Source organism: Panthera leo, chromosome B4 (genome assembly GCF_018350215.1).
Source record: "Panthera leo isolate Ple1 chromosome B4, P.leo_Ple1_pat1.1, whole genome shotgun sequence".
Lineage (NCBI taxonomy): Eukaryota > Metazoa > Chordata > Mammalia > Carnivora > Felidae > Panthera > Panthera leo.
Window position 1 is genome coordinate 28912123 of NC_056685.1, and position 22894 is coordinate 28935016.

Genomic DNA, 22894 nt, shown 5'->3' on the forward strand with positions numbered 1-22894 from the left:
ACACTTACTACATGCCAGGCACTCTTTTGGGTGCTGAAAACACATCAGTGAAATAAAGCAAGACAAAAATTCCTGCCCTAATACAGCCTATATTCTAGAATGTAAGACCCATGAAAAAAGGAACCCTGTTTGTTCAGTGTTGTAACCATGGGAACTATAACAATCCTTGCCTCAAAGCAAATGCACAAGTATTTGCCACAAAAGTGATTGAAAATGGGCTAATCTACATTTTCTCAGTCTGTGTACAACATACCTCATCTCAAATATCTCCACCTATGTATTACAATAATGATCAAATTCTTGTTTCAGGCTTCAAAACAGCCATATTTATATTGTTTCTCTTTAGACTCTTACAGGTGAAACACAAATTCTGTTTCCCTTTAGACTCTTACAGGTGAAACACAAATTTGCAACCACAACTACACAATTCTGGCTCTAATTTCAAATTCTCATAACAATAAAAGCTTTGTGACTACAGCACCAGTTTATGTTCTTTAAATCCTTTAGAACTTGTGAGTCTTTCTGGACTAAACTGGAACCAATTATCCCTGCACCCAGACTACCTTCATTTCCATGTAAATTATGTTTATATAATATGCAAATGAAATTATTAACTAATTCAAGATGGAATGACTATTCTGTAAACACATAAAATACTTCTGGAAACAGACCATAATATACTCATTACAACAGGAAATTACTATAGCCTTACTTCACTTTGCAGTTAAGAAAACCTGGGTGAGTGGAAGCAGGTGTGCATACACTCAACTGTCGGAAGCTGCACGAGGCCTTGAGTCTAAAATTGGTTTTCCTGGGGCGCCTGGGCAGCTTGGTTAAGTGGCTGACTTCGGCTCAGGTCATGATGTCATGGTTCGTTGGTTCGAGCCCTGCGTCGGGCTCTGTGCTGACAGCTCAGAGCCTGGAGCCTGGAGCCTGTTTCAGATTCTGTGTCTCCTTCTCTCTCTCTCTCTCTCTCTCTCTCAAAGATAAATATTTTTAAAAATATAAAAATAAAATTGTCTTTCTCAAATTATTACCCAAATTTAAAGACACACTTTTTGCAACTACATACAACGCTACAAGGACAAAAAACATATCTAACACATTCATATTGGATAATCCCAAATACAAGGGATTGTGTAAATGTAAGTAAGCCACAAAAGCCAAAATACATTTTCTCAGAGAATATACAACTGCTACTTGTGGTTCTAAAATACTGAAAATAATTCATCCCAATATATAAAAAAAATTGAAACTATTAAATCATTGATGGGATGTTTTAAATCTCACATTATCTTTACCCCTGGATTCACTCTAAGGCCATGTCATTTCAGCCAGAACTCTATACTGAAGTGAATTCAACCAAAATCTGCTTTAATAATCTGTTACAAAATTCAGCAAACTTGTCACCATGCATTAACAGAAGCTGACCGAAACCTTTCAAAGAACTGATTATATCCCCATTCATCAAAGCTACAACTCAAATAATGGGTCATAATAGATTTAACTACATGTTTTTGTTTTTCATCTACCTACTACACTGGGGTTGGTGGATGAAATTCACTTCATATATATTTAAAGTTGGGTCTCCACTATGTTTAAAACACTCAATAACTCAAAATCGTTTCCTATAATCGCAGGCTTTAAGTTACATAAACTTGATCAAGACCTGCCAAAATTTACAAATGTGTTGCAGACGACAAAGCTTCAAGCAACTCATTGAAAGTAGTTCTAGCAACTTATTTAAAATATTTGAATCATTTTTCATCGATTTCCCAATAAATTGATATATTCTTACAAAAAATTTACAAAACACTAACGTAAATCATACTTTGAGGGTTCAAAAATGTACTTTAAAAAGTAAAAGACATACTCTACTCCTGTCTTTGTATTTCATATTTTCATACCACTTTGCACTTAGAAACTCACAACTCATTTCACTCCCAAATTACAATATAAAATTCTCTTTTCCTTGCTGGTTATCTTAAGAAGCAGAATTACAAACTATGTCTTCATCCCATGGTATTACTGTTACTTTTAAAATGCTATCTTTTGGGGGTGCCTAGGTGGCTCAGTTGGTTAAGCCAACTGAGATCTTGGCTCAGGTCATGATCTCATGGTCAGTAGATAGGAGCCCTGCATCAGGCTCTGCGCAGGGCAATGTCAGGCCTGCTAGAAATTCTCTCTGCCCCTCCCCTGCTCAAGAGCATGAGCATGCACATGTGCTCTCTATCAAATAAATATACATTTAAATGCTAGCTTTTGCTTTAAAACTGCTGTTTTAACCAACCGCTGATAAGAAATAACCTTAACTTTTTAGGAAAAATGAATCATATATATTAGATTCCAAATCTTTCTATCTCATCTGTTTTTACTACCGTGATGTAGTAGTATGCAAAATATAAAACTAAAACCTAGTTTTTAGGGCTGTTGGTTTAATACTTAATCTACCCACAAATTCATGAACCTGTGAGTACAGATTATTCCTCGTTTACAAAATTTAGCTACCTTACATTTAGACAGTATTTTTAATTAAGTACTGTTGATTAAAAGAAAGAAATGGTAGTTCAGCACAAACTCCATTACAGATCACAAAGCCTCTACAAAACATGATAGATAATGTAAGCCTGTCAGTTTTCATTACCATTGTTTTATAAGAAAATGAACTCTAAGTTCAAATGGTATTAATCCAAAATTTTAAATATCAAAGAGTACACCGAAACAAGAGCTCTTTAGGCACCTAGGAACCATAGTTTTCAAGAGGTTCCTTTTGCAGTTAAGAGTAGTCTCTTCCTTAAGCCAATTAAGAAAGAAAGGAGGGGGGGCGGGGTGGAAAAGAGTCGTCTCTTCCTGAGTTGCCTATAGCTAAGGATAGAATTATCCTTCTCCTAATAAGTCTAATAAAACCAAAATGACTTCACTTGAAATTTCTAGGAGAGTTAGTAGCCCTTAATCTTGAGCTTTCTGCTCCAATTTGTTACCAATGCTTTGAGAAACTGATGGACAAATATGAACTTTTCTCCTAGAAAAATATACCATCACAAAATTTTATATGCATATCGTGGGAATTCACTACTTCCAGAATAATTTCCATGCAGTCCTTACAACTTAGAAATTTCTCAAAAATATCTTGGTGGGGGGGACCTGATTGGCTCAGGCAGTAGAGCATGTGGGTCTTGATCTTAGGGTCATGAGTTCAAGCCCCATGCTGGCCATATAGCTTACCTAAAAAAATAAATTAAAAAAATATCTTCAGGTAGAAATTGGAAACTAAATTTTACTCTTGCTTCTCAATTATCTTTCATTTTAAATAGACTAGTTATTGGCTACTTAATGCAAAAAAAAAATTCTCGAGTCCTTTCTAATTCAAACTATTTGTAAAAATTAAACTTTGCTTCTACTGTAACTGAGATTTCACATATTTTTCTTCACTTCCAAGAAAGAAGGAAGAAATCTAATTTTACAGCTCCAAATACAAGGACTAAAAAAATCTTAGCTCATAAAATTTTAAAGGGGAAAAAAAAGATTTTTGGTTTATTTCAAAAAATGAGAAAACATTTAAATTGATCATTCAAAGTAGAAAAACTAGACTTTTATCAATTTTTGAAAATGTAACATTTATTTTTCCTCATTTCAGAGATATATACATATTTCTAATTTATCCCTAATTAAAAACAAACAAAAACCCGTCCACTTTATAACTAGTCCTTAACTTGGATCTAATAACATTATATACAGGACCTAATAATGGATGGTAGTTCTAAGAGGAGAGAAAGGCAGGTGTATGAGACCATTTTGTCCAGATAGAACCCAATTAAAACAAGGTGCTGGATTATAATGGCTAGACCCTATTTCTAACAGTCTCAAAGGTAGCTGTGTAGGGTAGTATCAATTACATCACCTATTCTACCCAAATCAGACTAGGTAATAGGAGTAGAAAGGTTAACTCTCCACTCATAATAGAGCCACAACACCCTGGACATCCCAATGAAAAAGTTACACTATAGGAACCAGGTAGTTCCAATTTATTAATTATCACTTTAAAACCAATGTTTTCAGAATGTCTTTCCTAGCAGAATTATACTTTAATGTAAAGCTCCAATTCTAACCAACATAAATCAACTTTATTAAAAACACACCAATAGTACTAACATCTTGCAAAGTTATCCCTTCAATTAAAAGAGAAGCCGTGGCACTAGACTTAGTATTTCAACATTTCTAACTTCAAAGTTAAGATCTCAAATTTAAGATTATAATCTTAACAAAAATGTTAAAATATTATAATGGTGCAAACATCTGCCCTCTCAACTTACCCAAATTTTTCTTTTTTAAACCCAAAGGGACTCATTTATCTCATTTTAGAACTGACAGTCTATTGACTTCCTATTTGAAAATTACTTCTGTAATTCATCAACTCCAAGACTTCATCAAATGTTGTTTTTTGACTTAGCAAGCTACAATGTATGACAGTGTACCAATTCAAACATTTAATCCCTAAACATCTAAGACTCAGTCAAGTTCTTCAATTTATTACAATTTTTGGAGTTATTTTTCAATCCAACTACACTAATAAATAACAACTAAATTCTAAAATTGAGTAAAGCCACGGGGGTGGGGGGGAGAATTTCTGCTTAAAGTTGTTTCTTAAAAATTAAGAGGCATGCCTAATTGTGTTCAGCTTATATTATTAAAATTGGTTAAATAGGAGTACATTAGTAAGTTTTATTTTCTCAGTGGTAAGACCTAGAATTTGTCTGTCCTTCACCACAGAAACAAAATATGGTAACAATTACCAGACAGTTCACATGACAATACTGCAGATACATTTTGATCATGAAATGCTTTCTTAATCAGGGGGTATATACAAAACTGTCATTTAAATCTGCCCCATCTTTCATGATCAACATACCATTATACTTTTTTTAGCTAGACCCTCAATGTCCAAGGCAAAAGTTTGTTTTAACCATTCACCTTTACAAGTACATCATGCTTCAACAAATTATCAAAATATTTTTGTTTTTCTAAAGTTAACTCAGAATTCAATTATTTCTATGTTTAGCCTACATTTTCAATATTGTGTAGCATGCTATTTTCAATATTGTGACTTATATGGCCTACTACTACTGACAACATGAACCAGGACTGTACAGCAGCAATTTACTTGGTAGTGCTTACATCCTTTTATTAAATTCAGTATCTATTCTTGATGTCTATGCTTCACTGATCATAGTTTTGGCTGGATGTAAATTGAAACAAATTCTAAACAGATGATGGAAAAAGGTAGCTTAAAGGGAAATAAAAATCCCTCACATTCCTCAGAGAGACTGCACATGTTACTAATGATATCCATTGCACTATAAGATGTCAAAATTATTTCCGTGAACAAAATTATCTATAAAATTTAACAAACATTGATACTTTAGTTGAGTTCAGCTCGGAGTTCAGGTTGTAGCTCGAGACTGTCCAAAATACTCAGAAGCAAGACTTAACTAAATGTCTAACATGTACTGTAGTGCTACCTTGCTTTTATAAAGCATCTCCCCACCTTCCCTGGCTGCAAAACAAGAACTACAAATTAAATTCCAAGGCAGTATAACACCAACACCCCAACTTGAAAGTATGATCTGTAAAACTTAGAAACAAAAATAAAACCAAAAGACAAGATTCTGCAGTCACAAGCACTTTAATTTTTAAAAACAAATCACTTATTAAAAAATAAATGGCACCAATCTACTCTAAAGTTGACACAAGTAAAATAAATTGAGAGGTTCTGTCTGATAAGTGCTGAAAGTCAGTGCTACACCAGACAATCTCAACTACTACATGCACTTATCACTTAGCTTATCTGTAAAGTTAGATTTAAAACACTACTCTCAAAAATAACATTCAACTGTCAGAACTATTTTACTTTAAAAGGTTAAATAACCCAAACAATTTGAAGAGCTTTATTTTCAAAATCAACATTACAGAGCATAATTTCTACATTTAAAATTCGTACAGTACCAAATAGAAGTATTACAGTACAATTTTCCACAACAAAATTGTAGCACACAAATCTTGCGACTCCTTGATTTCCTTGAACTGTCAATACACTGCACCCTGTTTAAATGGCTGTACCTGAAAACCAAAGTATGCAATTCCTTAGGATTAGAAGTCATCAAGTTATACTGTCAAGAATCTGGGGGAAATGAGAGGAAGATTCTATTATCCCTGTCTCAACCCAGTTTCCACAACAAGGTAAAGCCATAGCTATGATAAAATGTCTATTTGCTGTAAATAGTTAAATACTGAAACCCACCCGATATAAAACATCTGAATGTGAAGATTTCTGTAAAATGAATTCACTTTAGTTCGGTTATCGATAAGTAAGGACCCTCTTTCGAAATCTAGATCTATAACATCTTCTTAAATTGGGTCTTTTCTTCCCCTATGTTGAGAAACCAGAAAGAAGGCAGACTTACACTTAAAAAAAAAAAAAAAAAAGCTATTAATAAAGTTACAGGCTTTAGAAAAGCTACGTACTCCAAAATAAGTCTGCAACATAGTCTCAAAGATCAAAGAAAAAGTCAGGGATAGATAGTAGTTTATTACCCTTCGACTAATTAGAATTGGGGAGGAATGAATGCAAAAGTCCCAAAGATACAGAAAATGAACCTTATCTTCTATAAAAGTCATCCGCGCAAACACGCAGTACTCTCAACACTCTGTTGCAGGGGGTAAAAGGACTGCAAGCCTCACAGACCTGCTGTCAACATTACATGCCCCAGTGAGGCTCCGCGTGGGGGCCGCACAGAGCCCAGCCACCTTTCCAGGCCATCGGGAAGCGAAATTCCCCCACTGTGCACGGAACCTGCGCTCCCCAGCGCCCGCAGCGCGCGAAGGCCGAGGTGGCCCTAGAACGCCACCCAGCGGCCTGCCGGGAGGGCTGCAGGCGGGTCCTCCGCGGCTCCCGGCTCGCCGCACCCCCACCGCCACCCAAGCCCGTTCCCCTCTCCGGATGCACAAGGCCCAACCCAAGAACTAAGACCACAAAATGGCTGCCGGCAGCTTCGTCACGTGACCCCTTTGTGCCTTTCGGGCTCCCGAACTCCGCGGGACCCGGGTACAAGTGGCCGGGGTCGGCGGGTGGCCTTAGAGGAGGCCCCGCCGGGCCGCGGCGGCCGGGGGTCGAGGCCGGGGGAGGCGGGGTAAAGGCCCGGCCGGCGACTGAGAGTCGGCGGCGAAGAGAAGATGGCGGCCATTTTGTGTGGGTATGCTGCTCCGCCGCCGCCGCAGGCAGCAGAGGGAGCGGGGCCTGGCGCTGGGTCGGACAGGGGAGTTAACACGTACCGACTCCTCTTCCTTCTCCATTCCGGTGGGCATCTGCGGCACGGCCCGGTTTATCGAGGCGTATTCGTGCAGGTCGGGCAGATCCTCACAGCGGAAAACCGGCAGCGGCTTCGAGGCGTCTAGCGCCCGCGCCCGAAACGACAGTTTACTCATCTCAGGCGCAGCAGATACCTCTCCGCTCTGGGGAAACGGCCCCGGCCAGCGGGATCATGGAGAACCGGGGGTTCGGTCCCCACTCGCCTACCGCTGCCGGGGACTTGAGGGGCGGAGCGCAGAGCCCGCCGTCCGGGCACTAACACCAGCCGGGAGGGTGGGAGGCTGTGCCGCTCCGCTCCTCTCTCGCTCGCTCTCTTCAATACGCCATGGCCAACATGGCGGACATTAAAACTCCACTGTGCGCTCTTCAGCCAACCCCAGCCATTCCCCACACTGCATCGCGCAGCGGCGCGGGCACGCGGGGGGGGGGGGGGGAGCGCGGGCTCGAGGCCGGGCGCCGGCACGGAGCGCGCGTCCCGCCAACCCCCGGCGCCCGCCGGCCTCGCTGCTCGCGGCCCCCACCCTCCGCAGGCCCGGAGGCGGACGGGCGGGACGGGGCAGACTGGGCGCTCGGACGCCGGGAGCCGACGCCTCGATCCTCCTGTTCCTTCCTATAGCGCACACGCTCACTTTCTCACGCTCGCTCCCTCCCCGCGCCGTTTTCTGACAGGCAAAGGTGCAGGCAAACTACCCAGCCGCAAGCCGGCTTAGCGAAAGGCAACGGCGGGAGAATTGCGGGGTGGTGCTATTACTCGGGGGTGGGCGGGCTCGGCACCTGTCACCCCCGCCAGCGGCCAGCGCAAGGGGCGGGGGCGACTCTGGGGGGCCAAAGCCGCCCTCGGTGGGGGTTAGGAGGGGCGCTCCAGACGGCGCTGCGCACCGATGGCAAATTCAGTGGGTGAATGCATGTCTTAGTTATCGCGGCTTTTTAGGTCTTTAAAACAAAAATACAAACGAAATTAGGGGCAAAATAATACTTTGGGTGAACTTTTACCAGCGATTATTTTTGCATCTAATGAAATTCTGTATTATAATATTTGACAGGCTCCGCAGCAAATCTTTGGTCAGTTCCCATCCACTGAACTCAGTATAAACGGTACGCATCCTTCTCCGCTCCAAAATAGATCTTTTTTTAATCTTGCATTTTATGTACCCATATTCACACTTTTATTGTAATTGAAGCAAAAGGAGTTCTTATCGGGCACTATGACCTTAAGGGAAAAAAAATTTTTTTAAACGACCTACTTCAGGATTGCACAGCCAATTCATTACATGTAGCTCATGATTTTGTTTGCACTGAAGGAAAAAGCTGCTTCTATAACAGTTATGGGTTCACACTTATCATTTGTTCTCTGAAAAACTTTATAAGATTGAATCATATAAAGCCTGTAGTGCTCCTGCCAAATCAAAACAGAAAAAAAGGGGAAGAACTGATATATTAATTTTTGGTTTATATTATACATGAAACTAGGTATCCAGAGAGCTCTTTCCGGTGGCATATTAAACAAAAACCAGAAAGACTGTTAGGGTGGGTTTAGTAGGTTTGGCAGCAAAATTTCAAAAGTTCACTGAGATAGAAAAATGTTTTATAAGTCTGCTTTTCTCCCTGGGGGCTACACAGTAAAAATAATCACAATTCTTAAATACTGGGTTGGACGGGAACTGTTAACTTGCTTAAGGCACATAGGAAACTGCTATCTTCCAGGCTGGTTTAGCTACACTCTACCAGGTGGGGAGAAGAAAAGGAACACACAGACTCCAGTTCTCAAAAATTACCCTAAAATTCTCATACTGACAACTTACCTCTGGGAGGCAGAGGGACTTTCATCCACATTTTCTATACTAATACTGTGCATTTATTCAATGAGCAAACATTTATGAGCCCTCGTGGCCTTCTAAGTATGCTGCTGATGACTTATCACTGGCAGAGCTCAGAGCTCGAGCAGAAGGACCTGTAGATGAAAACTGCCACACCTGAAGTAAGTGTTATAATGAAAGCACAGGCTATTGTGGGAACAGGCAGGAGTGGCACCCAATCCATAGGCAGTGCTCTAATGAAAGCATTCAGGGAAGGTTTTTTTGGGGGAGATGATATCTGAGTCAAAATTGTGTAGGATAAGTATGAGTTAACCTTGCCAAAACAAACAAACAAACAAAAAAAAAAATGAGAAGTATATTAGGCAAGAGAAGCAGCATGTGCAAAGAATTAGCCACGAGAGCCCGTATCATATTCTGGGAGCCTCCAGAATTGCCAACCACACTGTGAAATAGACACCTATTTAGCCAAGTTTAAGAGTTCTGGCTCAATATTAGTCTAGTAGTCCTCTGCAACCTACAATATTAGATTTCTAAAAATCCCACAAGTAGAATTCCATTGATTTTATAGAAGACTTCATAGCACAAAGTCTTTACAGACTTTATAGAACAAAATAGGATCTTAAGTTATGAATGAACCACCGCGGAAACAAATATATATATTTTTAAACTTCATGAAAATAACAGCTTATGGATAACATTTTCTACATCCCTTATGGATACTGTACAAATCAGTTCCTTGTTCTCTAGAAATTCTAGAATCATCCTCCATGGCAGGTTCAGAGATATGCTTACAAATTAAGGTTGCCTTTTCACAGATAATATGCCTGCTGAGTGACATTTTCTTTTTGCAGCGACTCTCCATCCAGCTCAATGACCTGGATTTCTGACTCCCAGGTCCTACTGGGTTCTCAAGGACCCAAAGACCGGAGTCTCAAGCTTCATACTCAATTCAGTTCCCTCTCTCCTAAGGGCCAGGAGTGCAGAAATAAAGGTTCAGGCTTAAATGCAGGGAATACAAGTAAGATTCTGATAAGGGGATACCCAGTAAACCAAATGACGAGTATTAGGCAGTATGGTGAAGTGCATTGCTATGGGAGTTCAGAAGGAAAAGTCAGTTTCACCTGGGCGGATCAGACATCATGGAGAAGATAGCATGTGATTTGGTTCTGAAAGATGACTAATATTCCAGCTGGTAATGGCAATGAACTGGTAGAAGAAAAGGTATTCATGGGAGAAAGCAACTGTATGAACAAAACAGTGAGAGAAGGCAACTGCCAGGTGTGTGAAGGTGAGGTTTATTTGGCCAGAGTTCAGTAGAAGACTCCAAAAACAAACCAGGTGTGTGGTAAAAGTGGTAAGCTCTTGGGTTGAGGGAGTAGGAGTAGGAAGTAAAGAGATAGAAGTTTTAATGGTAATAATAATTACTCATATCATCATGCTGAAATGTGCTTCATTTCAGTTTACACCAAAGACAGAAATTCTGCTGAAAACACAACCAAGAATGTGTGAAATGCAACTGCTCTAACACTGCAGTTTGCTATATATAATAAACCTGAAGTATGGTTCTAAATTTTAGTTCATGTCTAATATGTGCCCAAGTCTTATTATTTATTCTTTGAAACTGTATCTAGGATTTGTCTCCTTATTTCCATTCCCATTGCCTTAACCATAGTGCCAGCTCTCATCACTTCCCAACTTGAAAGTGGGAATTCATAATTATATTCATTCCTTCCTTCAAGAAACCGTTATTAACCACCTACCTAACAGGAAGCTGCAGGTACTCTCTTAGTGGCTAGTGGTAACTGATAGTGGCTGGTAGAGGTTCCTGGGTATATGAAGGACAAACTGCCCTTCAGGGCTTCATAGTTCATGCCACCCAACCGGTGTGCCTAAATCCCCATTCCGTGGGTATCCTCCCTTCCCCAAGTCACTTATTTATATCTTCCCTTTATTTTGCCCATTAGATAAAGCCAAAAAAAATTTTATTTTTGGTATGGTTGTTAAGGCCTCATAACTTTGCCTAACTCTGTCCAACATCGTTTCTCATTATTGCCTAAGACAAGCTCTTCACTCTGGCTGGTATGTCTCATAACCATCTTTAGAAATCAGCATGTCTTTCCTGCCTCCAGATTTTTATTCATTCCTTTTTCTCAGTTCTCCCTGACTGACAGTATATTTCTAGCTAACGAAATGCGAAATACGACCTCACAGGAATGTTTTGAAGATTCAATAAAACATTCCATGTAAATATTTAGAATGGTCTCTAGCCCACAGTAAACATTCAGTAATTATAAACTATTGTTATTATCCCTCAAAATCCAAATCAAATATCATGCCCTCCACGAAATTGTGACTACTTAATCTCTCTGGGTTCTAATTTCCTAATATGAAGAATGAGTGAGTGGTTATGTGAATTCAAAATAATTCTTCTTAAGTCTGCACCATTCTTTCTCATCTCTGAACTCCCATTACACTTCCAATCAGTAAGAATAATACCTACCATTTACTATGTGCCAGGCAATGCGGAAGTACATTTTAAATGTATTATCTCATTTAATTTTCATGAGAGTCCTATGAGATCTGTCCTGTTATAAAGGTTGCAGAAACTGCCTATGGTCACAAAGCTGATGATGGGCAACGCTGAGATTGAAATCCCTAGTGTCTGATTCCAGAGTGAAGCCCCCATATCCAGGTTATAAAGTGAAGCATGGAGTGAACTACAAGTCAGAAAAAAGAGATGTTGAATGTAGCCTTCCCTTTCAAGAGGCTTGGCAATGAAGGGAGGAGAGGCAGAGACAAAGGGGTAGCTATTTGGGTCACAGATTGTGTTGTTTTTGAAAGTGGGAGAGATGTGGGCATGTTTGTACACTGAAAACAAAGAATCGTATAAATTGATTAATGTTAGAATTGTCTTCTGAGGCAGGAAGGAAAGAGGGCAAGAATGGATGGTGATGCAAAGAAGTTACACTCTCTTTGATTAAACAATAAGATTTAAAAAACCATGATGCCAGTTTTGCTAGCAGGAGTCTAGATTCTTCATTCCTTCAAGCATTCAACAAATATTGATTGGATATTTACTAAGAACTAGGTAAAGCAGTTTGTGCTGCAGAACAATGATCTGCATGATCCCTATAGCCTCATAGAGTTAATAATAAAGTGAGATATTGCTTTTACATTTAACTGAGAAAAAGTGAAATTAATTTCTTTAAAATGTGTGAATGCATAATAATGATCTCAACATGAGAAAATGATATAGGGCTATAAGGGAGCATTGTGCAAAAGCACTAAATTTTCACTTAAAGTTATTTTTCCTAACTTTCTGCTTCTTATTTTCATGATAAGCTATATAAAGCAATGGCATCAAATAATTCTTCCAACATAACATTTAGGAAAATAAAAACTGGAAATGCTTTCATGATGTGTTTTTCCCCCTCAAGGAAATATTGGAAAGTAAATATTGCAATTGTTTTGTAATGTATTTAATAGGGTGTCAAAGAAATAATATCTGAACTGATTCTTCTACAGAGTTGATTTATACATGGAATTCTGTATGGAATATTTAAGATCTATATTTGATAAAATATTCAGAATATATCCAGAAATAATCTATCTCTACCTTAAAAGAATAAAGGGAAAATATTAATCTTAGCAAACTGTAGCAGGATGGACTCAAAGTTATTTCAGTTTACCTTTATCTCCAATACAAATTTTAACTGGAAAAAAAAAAAGAAAAGAAAAGAAAAAGAAACACAACTCAAACAAATTGGGCCTGAGAATGAATTAGAATATTTTTAAAAATTCGCAAAATGGTGCCAGCAGTATTGAAATTTAAAAATTAAAAAAATAATACATCTTGTTGTGAAATATAAAATCCTAAATTTGTAGAAAATCTATTATGAACCCAGCAAGGATTTTGCCAAAATGGTCTAAATTTTCTCTGGAAAGAAAAAAGGTGATTAGGTAAGTTTAACCATTTTGAGGACTGGGCTTCCTTAATTCCCAGGTCCCACACATGATCTGAGCTTTTCTTCCCCAGTCCTAGTAGGCAGTTGATGAGACTTCTGTGGCATTATTTTAGTGAGGATAACACTAGACTACTGGATGCAGTTGGATGCATAAGTGGGAGTTATAAACAGGAAATCATTTGAAACTTGAATAACAATTTAGTACTTTAGAGGAATGTCACACATTCCAACAATTAATTTGCCAGAAGAATAAAAGTCTGCCTTAGAAAACAAGGAAATTGAAGAACTAAAACATATGTATCATATTTGGTAGTATTTATCTAAACTGAATTTTGTTAAATTAGTGTTAACTCATTTAATGCAGTGAGTGGAACTCACTGACAGACTACTGTGTACAGCCCAGGTGTTAGTCCAAGGTTGTAAGGAGCAAAGACATAAAAATGAGCAAGTTAGGAGAGAAGAGAGGAGCGGGCTGGGAGAGGAGGAGGAAAAGGGAGGGAGGGAAAGGGAATGTAGTAACCTTTTAGGTGTCTTACAGTCTGAGCACATAAAACATACTATAGTTGAGCTTTAGTTTTACTAAGCAACATAAACAAATCAGTATGGTATAAATGGTACATAGGGTGAAGAAATGAAACTTGGAGAAAAGAGAAAAACTGTTCATGAAGTAGAAATTCATATTGGAAGGCTTATATCAAATTTATTAGTGGGTGGTAAACAACAAAAAAGATTGAGAAGAGGGCTTTCAAGAGAGAGAGACTTTTTGAGTTGCTATTATTGCTTTTATGACTCAAGGCAGGAAATCATTCTCCTTTTGAAACGTGGGGCACAGAATTATCTTCTCTATCATCTAATAAGTTAGTATTAGTGAAATTAAAGTTTTACTTTCACTGTATTCTTTATGATACGTTGAGCAACTGTTGTGCCGATTAGTTAGATAAATACTCTAAATCCAGTTTCTCCTCTCTTCCGGAGTAGGGAAGGGAAAGTGACGATTTCAACCGCAAGGACTGAGATTATAGGTGTGAAGAATGATTCATGGAGTAGGAGAAGGGCATGGAGAACAGAGCCGGAGAGATACCAACATCGAGGAGACAGCAAAGGGACAAGAGCCAGGAAAAGAACAGAGAAGGAGAGACAAGAGGCTGGGAGAAGCACAGAGAGAAGCTGGGTGAGGTAAATGTTTCAAGGAGGACCAAAAAGATTAATGAGGAAGACCAAAAAGAATGAGGCCGTCACTGGAGATCATAGCCAGCAAGATTTCTATAGGACACTGTGGGCGGAAAATACACTCTGGTGAGTTGAGATCTGAACTGGAGGAGTCATAGGCTGAGTGGTGCCTGAAGCATGTTAATTAATCATTTACCAGGCAAGCCAAAGCCAAGTAAAATTTTGAAGTGATTTCCCAATACTTTTTCTGTGATAGTTTTCTTGTTACTTGCCCACAGGAGTGAGAGCACCTCAAGGCCAAAAATCAGCTTAGCTTCAGGACAGAGCCAGGGACACAGCGTGGCTAACATCATCAGCACCTCCCACATTAGACATTAAAAGAGAATACATTCCATTATTTCACAAGTCTTTACAAAATCCTAGTTACAGGAGGAAGTAAAACTTATCTTCCATCTTTAAAGTTGCAGAAACTAGTAAACAAAAAACCAACCCAATTTGCTTAAATGAGTAACTAATAAGGACATAAGTCATATCCAGATCTTAAGATTTCTTCTGAATTAAGTTTCCCAAACACTAGACTCATAAGCCAAAAATTAAACACAGGTACACTGTGGTAGCACATATGTAGCACCTGGGTGGCTCAGTTAACTGTCCGACTCTTGATTTCAGCTCAGGTCATGATCTCGTGGTTCATGAGTTTGAGCCCTGCATTGGGCTCTGCACTGACAGCCTACAGTCTGCTTGGGATTCTCTCTCTCTCCTTCTCTCTCTGTGCACCCCCATCAAAATAAATAAACATTAAAAAAAAAAAGCAGTAAGTTAGAAAAATACTATTATATATATTTTTAAAAAATGTATAGGCTCATAAGGCAAAGGATCAGGACAACTGCAGAAAAGAAATCTTTTACAAATGCTTATTACAGTATTTTCCAAATTTATCTGACCATGCAACCCCTTACTATGTACTATCAATTATTACCTTTAGTTCTATAAACACACACTTTGGGAAATTCTAATCTAGGTAATTCAAGGAAATAAAAGTTTTTTTTCTGATCAAGTTATTCCTTTAATTACTTGAGAAGTCTGACATGTGAACTTTGAAAAAAGCATAACGATCTTATAAATGTAAAGTATTATCCTTATTATCACTTAAGATTTTTATCCTGCTAAAACCAGTGTAAAATAAGACATTTAAGTATAAAAATGAACAGAATTCTGACACAGAATTTAGCAGATTGCTATACTTTGACAATGTATTGGGTATTTAATACCAAATAAACCAAAATATTTAGCTATGTTTCTGCCTAAAACTTTCTCTATTAAAAAGAACATGGTGAACCACTTTGATTCAGAGATTTCTATTCTAACTTAAAACTCTTGGAGCTGCAGTTTCTCCATCAGTGAAATAGTAATCAACAGAATCTGCCATGTAGGTTGATACATTGATTCAATAGAATCATTAATGCAAAGAGTTTATCAGGAACCTGACACAAAAGTAATGCTCAATAAACATGAGCGATTTTTAAAGGACATTTTAATTCTATTTTATCCCATAGGTCATTTTATTTTTCAGAGCTTTTTTTTTCTATATATACAGTATAAAATACTGTATATATAGTATACATATACATACATGTATTGCATGTATATATACATATATGTATACATATATATACATACATGTATATATATACATATACAACATGAATTGTAAAGACTTTCAAAATTCTTACCTAAGGACACAAAACCAAGCTAAAAAAGTCCTCACATGAAACCAAAGTCCAACAAGATACACACACACACACACACACACACACACACACACACACACAACTAATTTAGATAAAACATTACATTCATCTAGATTTTTTTTGTTTTGGGGTGCCAGGATGGCTCAGTCCGTAAAGCGTCAGACTTTGGCTCAGGTCATGATATCACCGCTTGTGACTTCCAGCCCCACGTTGGGCTCTGCGCTGAGAGCTCAGAGCCTGGAGCCTGCTTCGGATTCTGTGTCCCTCTCTTGCTCTGCCCCTCCCCCACTCGTGCTTTGTCTCTGTCTCTGTCTCTCTCTGTCAAGAATAAATAAAACATCAAAAAAAGTTAGATTTTTTTTTGTTTTGTTTCCCTTTAGTAACTTTGTATCATTCCTAGGTTTAAATCTACAAGGAGCTCTGGTGCACCTTTCCCCCCCATTGACAAATGACTCATTGAACTCAGTGACTACTCAATCTCCAAATCTGGTCAAGCAAGCTCCCCAGGGGGTCAGAGCCTCTCTGTACAAGCTGCTACTGTTTCCCTTAGGCTGAGTGCTTTGAGTAAAAACAGTCAAAGGATAAGTAACATTTTGGACTCCGAGTAGCAACATGGTACAGTAAGTAAGTCGAGGCATCACCTGCTAAAAGGAATACTGGCATCCATGTTTAAAGCTCTGGATGCTAATCTAATACCTACCAGTTCCCAGCAGTATGATCCCATAGAAATGATTTAGTTTCTAAGCCTTAAGTATCTCATATACTTAGTTTAAAGAATACTTGTTTTCCTCTCTTTTAGGCCAGTATGAAGAACAAATGAGGTAATGTAGTGAAAAATTTTTGACAGCTACAAAGTACTAAACAAATATTAAGGAAGAATTTATTATTTCAATTTCACTGTAGTGGTTAGGAAGGGCATACACATACCCTTGCCCCAAAATAGCATATTGGAACAGAAAATCTATGACCTGTCCAAATCATGCAGTTGATCACAGAAGATTGTTGGCAGACTGAGGGGGCTTTGGACATTTCCTTAAATGGAAAATCTTGAACACAATACCAAATTCACCCATTTCATTTATTTTTCAATAATCTTTTTTTGCCCCTTAAAACCTATCATAAGTTTGAATTATTCTAAGAAATGTATCTATATTCTAATTCTTACAATTATAAATTTTTATAATTTTAATATATTTTTCTCAAAAATTCCTCTTTCTCATCATCACTCCATTTAGAACAGAAAATTAATAAAAATGTTTTTCCCTGAATTTTCTCTGCTCACTAATTTCCCACATTTTATTATTTTTAATTTAAAAGCATTTTTAAAATATTTGTTTATTTTTGAGAGAGAGAGAGACAGAAAGAGAACACAAGCAGGAGATGGGCAGAGAGAGAAGGAGACACAGAATCCAAAGCAGTCTCCAGGCTCTGAGCTGTCAGCACAGAGCCCAACGTGGGGCTCAAACTCATGAGCTGTGAGACCATGACCTGAGCTGAAGTCAGAGGCTTAACTGACTAAGCCACCCAGGCAGCCCAATTTCCCCCATTTAAAAAGCAGCATTTAAGGTTTCTAGCAGATGATACACCAATAAAACAAATGGCTAATATGTAGTGGTTAAAATACTAATGCCAGAATCAGAGGTGATTTGGGTTTGATTCTCAACTCTGCTTTTTCCTAGCTCTGTAAACTTAAATTATTACTTCTTTGAGTTGCAATTTTCTCCTCTGTAACATGGACATAGTTCATGCCTCCAAATATTGTTTGGTATAGAAACCACGTAACCAAATTTACTGAGTTCTTACTGTGGCTGGCTGCTTTACATGCATTCTCTTATTAAAATTTTTTTTTAATTTGTAAAAAAAATGTCAGCACAGAGCCCGACGTGGGGCTCAAACTCCAAACCATGAGATCATGAACTGAGCTGAAGCCAGATGCCCAAGTGACTGAGCCACCCAGGTTCCCCTGCACTATCTCATTTAATCCCTACAAAATTTTACAATATAGTTTCTGTGCCTGTTATTATAGTAAGATTCCAATAAGAATTATTAGATAATACTATTTCACCAAAAAAGCTGAGCATTTTTCTTAAAAACAGATAAGGAATAGTTTCCAGTATAGGTTGGAAAGTTGGTTGCCCTGGAGTAGGCTGAACCAAGTCCTAATTACCTTCATTTTAATATAAATACTAAACGGGGTATACACTAGCTGTTCGGTCCTTATTTTCTTCAAACAGAAATACTCAAAGCCCAAACCTTAAAAAGAAGGAAATGTTATCTGAATAAAAAAGCGTTCCTTCTCCCCCAATTTTTTTTTTTTTAACATTTATTTATTTTTGAGACAGAGAGAGACAGAGCATGAACGGGGGAGGGGCAGAGAGAGAGGGAGACACAGAATCGGAAGCAGGCTCCAGGCTCTGGGCCATCCCAGGGCCTGACGCGGGGCTCGAACTCACCGACCGCAAGATCATGACCTGAGCTGAAGTCGGACGCTCAACCGACTGAGCCACCCAGGCTCCCCTCCCCCAATTTTTTAAACCCTATCTTTTGTCCTTCTAGTCACAAAAATGCTAGAGCGCGCGCGCGCGCGCGCACACACACACACACACACACACACACACACCCTTATATCAGGTTTGTAGCAGACACTACTGTGTGTGTTCTGTTCTTCCATCTTAGCAGAACTCTCTGTCTTTATTTTCTTGGGTTGTTCCAGAATCTGTGCTGCTTCAAATACACTTTCATGGTCTACTTGAAAATTAACGGTTCTTCAGGAGTAATTTTGAACTACATTCTAATGGTCTTTCTTAAAATTCTGTTTTCTGAATTCTCAGTGGGAATAAAAAACAAAACAATTTTAAGTATAGAGAAAAGAATCTAACTTTATAATAATAGCAGTGCCTCTGTTATGTGGGTTTTTAAGACTATTTTTAGAAAGAAAGAAAAGGTTTTTAAGCCATGTTACATTTTATAATTGAGTCATCAATGAATTAAAAAATAACTCATGCTTGGCTATCTCATCTGTATTAAATAGTTATTCATGAACATTTTATGTTAAAAGATGTAGGTTATAATCCTGCTTCTTAACACCAACTAGCTGTGTAATCTTGATCTTAATGTCCTTGGGCCATTTGAAAAAAATGGACTTTGAAAAAAAGCACTAAGACTTGATCCCTCCCAACTTTCCGACTGTCAAACTGTATGAACATCTTGCCTTTTCTATAGTTGGTAGAAAAAAAATGAGGATATGTGAAATTTTTTAAATGTAAAAGTCTAAGAAAAGATAATTAAAATTGAGATATATGATTTTCATAGTAATTATGCCTTTCGTATTTCTTGGCTATATGTTTACATAGTATAGAAAACCCTTACGAAGAGTGTAAGAGCAAATAAAGTGAAAGCTATGCCCTAGAGGGCAAGTGATTTCACTGCGTGAGTCAAAGATGTAATGCTCTGCTAGTTGGTAATTAGTAACACTCAATGCTTAAACAAAAGGATGCTTAGTAGAAGTAGCTTTGCCATAACTATGGTCAAATGTGATCTGAGAAATCCATGTAGCTTATAAAGATATCATTAAAACTGGAAAATAAGGATTGAGAATTATTATCTGAAGAAAGAGACAAAGTTCAAAATAAAAGCTGAAGCGGAAATGATCAAAATAATTAAATCTAGTAATAGAGCTGCAATTAGTCTGATATTCTCACTGGAAAAGTACAGGGAATTTCTATGTAATAAATCAAGAAAATAAGCCAATACTATTATCCTGGCACTAAGAAAAATACCAAATAGAAACAACCAGAACAATAATAGTAACAATTTAACCAGTTTAACAATTTAAGAAGTATAAAGAGTACATTTAAATCTTTACATCAAAAAACTAGCTTATGTTTCATACATTTTAATAAATTTTCCTAATGTTTTAATTATTGGCCCCTGCCTCTGTGCAAGCATTGTATTATGAACCATGGGAGATACAAAAGAAAAAGATGTTATTTCCTTTAATGGACTTAGTTCCTGTAAAAACAAACAGGGTATGTCCTGTGTGTACATACTGGTGTATCCTGGTTTGAAAGGTAATGTTAAAAATTTTCTATTTTTATATTTTTAAATTTACAAATGATTGAAATGAAATATAGAGAAAATGGTTCATAAACTTATGAAGCTATTTGTTTTTATCTCCTTTCATGTTATTTAAGAACCGAACACTTATTCATCATTTCAAATTTTCCTTAATGAAGGTGGAAATCAATATTCAACAATTATGGAATAGTCAGCCCCCAGTTTATGTGGCCATTTAAAGTGACAAGTATAGGAGTGCCAGAGTGGCTCAGTTGATTAAGCGTCCAACTTCGGCTCAGGTCATGATCTCACTGCTCTGTGCTGACAGCTCAGAGCCTGGAGCCTGCTTTGGATTCTGTGTCTCCCTCTCTTTTCCCATCCCCCGCTCATGCTCTGTCTCTCTCTCTTTCTCTCAAAAATAAATAAACATTAAAAAAAATTTTTTTGTGCCTTGGTGGCTCAGTCGGTTGGGCATTAGACTTCAGCCCCGGTTCGTGAGTTTGAGCCCCGCATCAGGCTCTATGCTGACAGCTGAGCCTGGAGCCTGCTTCACATTCTGTGTCTCCCTCTCTGTCTGTCCCTTCCCCCCCCCCCAAAAAAAAAACCAAATAGATATTAAAAAAATTTTAAAAATTTTCTTCAAGTGACAAGTATAACGTATTATGTTAATACAAAGAAAGAAGCATACATAAAGGTGAAATGAGGCAATAAAAAGCAGGACATGAAGGGCAATCCATGCAGAGATCACAGCCTCCTAAACATGTGTGATGGGCACTGAGAGAATCTTGAAGGAACAAAGAAAGTTTCTCTGTAAGTGTGTGGTATATGAACAGTATTATACCATCTTCCTCATACAACGGAAGAGAGAGAGATTTTCTGGTGGGTGTAACGGAGCATTCACAATGGTAAATTCCAGAGCTAAAAAAAAAATATAAAGGGAAACTTCTAATTTTCTATTCTTCCTATCACGAACCATCCAAACTTCTAAAAAGGTTAGTAAAAAGGTGAACTTCACCAGAAAAATATGAAATTTAGGATAGTCTCAAATTTTATATAGAAAGAAAAATTCCATTTGAAAGTACCAAAATATCATAGTCATAAAAGGCCAAAACTTAAAATTCCATATATTTGTGTTTAAAATAGAATCTATATTAAAATTTGTATTCATTATTTAACTAAAATTTTATTTTCAGGTGTTTTCTCATTTTTTTTTTACTAGTTCCTTTAGACACAGTGTAGCTGAACAAGGGTACTTTGAAAAAATGCAAAATAGTTAAGAGTCATAAAGGTTTTTCAAACGAAAACAAATTGCTTTCAAATTGAAATTTAGACATTTTCAAATCTATATGAACTCTGAAAGGAAATAATACATAGACAACTGTTTATTTCTATGCTCTTAAATAAACAGTGATGTTATTCTGCCATCAGCCAGCCTGTTACTTTTCTTCTTTTCTCTTTTAATTTATTCATTTCTGGGAAAAGAACACTAAGTTATTATTAATATAAGTAGCCTTATAGATGCAAATTCATAATTGTCAAGAAATATTACAGAAGCAAATGCCCTACACATTCTTTTAACTTTTCAGTGCCCTCATGCTGCCCCCTGCTGCCCAGTGTCCACACTTACTGAAAACTGTCCCACATTTTTCAACCTTTTCTATTCCTCTTTATTCCCCCCATCAAAACTTACCTGGCCAGAGATCTAGACCATTGAAGTTTTCTTCTACTCAGGCTAATAGGCAAACAGTGATGTAAGAAAGAAGCAGTTTCCTCCTATTTATCCCATCACCATTTTTTGGCTAATTACAAACACTTGAATTGGTATTCTATTGGCAATAACGGACATCCAGATTCCCTAGCTTGGGATTCTGAATCCTCCTTGTGATGGCTCCAAGCTACCATCACAGGTCCATTTCTCCCAGTTTCTGCACACCCCCCCCCCCCCCAAATTATAGCTTACTTTGTACCTACACTGGACTTCTAGCTGGCATCTCCAAATACCATGTGTTTTCTCTCCTCCTTGCCTGTGCTCACATGGCTTTCTTTACCTGGAATGTCTTTTCTCAGTTTCTACATGTTAAAGCCTACTGTCTTTCAAGGCCCTAGTCAAAAGTATCTTTCTCCATGAAGTCTACCCCAATTCTCATTGGCTTTTCTCTTCTCCCTAATCCTCTAAGGCTCAGCACAATGTTGTTGCTGTTGTTTTTAATACAGTAGAAACTCAATAAATTTATTGAGATATATTTAGTGAACAAAACGCAGGTAACAAAGGAACCTTAATCATTACACTGAAAAGGATCTCTGACTTTACTGACATTTTACTGGGATTTACTGACTTTTAAGAGTAACTGCGGAGGATAATGAGAGCCTCCCTAATACTGCGATATCCATACACCTGAATGGGGTTATCTTTTTAATTCCCAACACACTGCACAAAGCCTATTTTGATCACTGACATCAAGGGGGGGGGGGGTCTATGAAAAAATGAACATAGAGCATATACTGAGTGCTTAGACATGTCAGGTGCTATATTTGGTGCTTTAAGTGCTTTCCCTCATTGTAGTCTCACAAAACCAGGTGAGGTAGGTGATATTACCTTGTTTCATAGAAGAGGAAACTGAGGGTCTGCACAATTAAGTAACTGGCCCAAGGTTATACATGTAGTCAAGGGCAGAGCTAGGACTCAAACAGATCAGGAAAAGCTGTGTACTTAAATTGTTCTCATATGTCTTCAATAGAAATGTGTATGAAGAAGCCTCTTGTCAGCTC

At 37.9% G+C, this 22894-nt stretch overlaps 1 protein-coding gene and 1 long non-coding RNA gene across 8 annotated transcripts in view; one reads left to right on the plus strand and one right to left on the minus strand.

Moving 5' to 3' along the window:
• EPC1 (enhancer of polycomb homolog 1) overlaps positions 1-22894 on the minus strand; it is a 104588-nt gene that overhangs the window by 60623 nt on the left and 21071 nt on the right. For 3 of the 7 annotated variants that reach the window (XM_042945268.1, XM_042945259.1, XM_042945274.1), the window contains exon 1: positions 7330-7773. The exons of 1 other annotated variant lie outside the window; for it this stretch is intronic. In XM_042945268.1, the coding sequence (XP_042801202.1) occupies positions 7330-7482 (153 nt within the window). In that variant the 5' untranslated portion in view covers positions 7483-7773. Of the gene's footprint in view, positions 1-8; positions 880-6742; positions 7043-7329; positions 7774-22894 lie in introns of those variants that run through there. 3 more of the 7 variants (XM_042945267.1, XM_042945273.1, XM_042945266.1) reach the window with 3 other exon arrangements.
• LOC122224031 lies at positions 7182-14979 on the plus strand. The gene is made up of 3 exons (XR_006204631.1): positions 7182-7250; positions 8410-8461; positions 14127-14979. It is a non-coding gene; the product is annotated as an uncharacterized LOC122224031 (long non-coding RNA).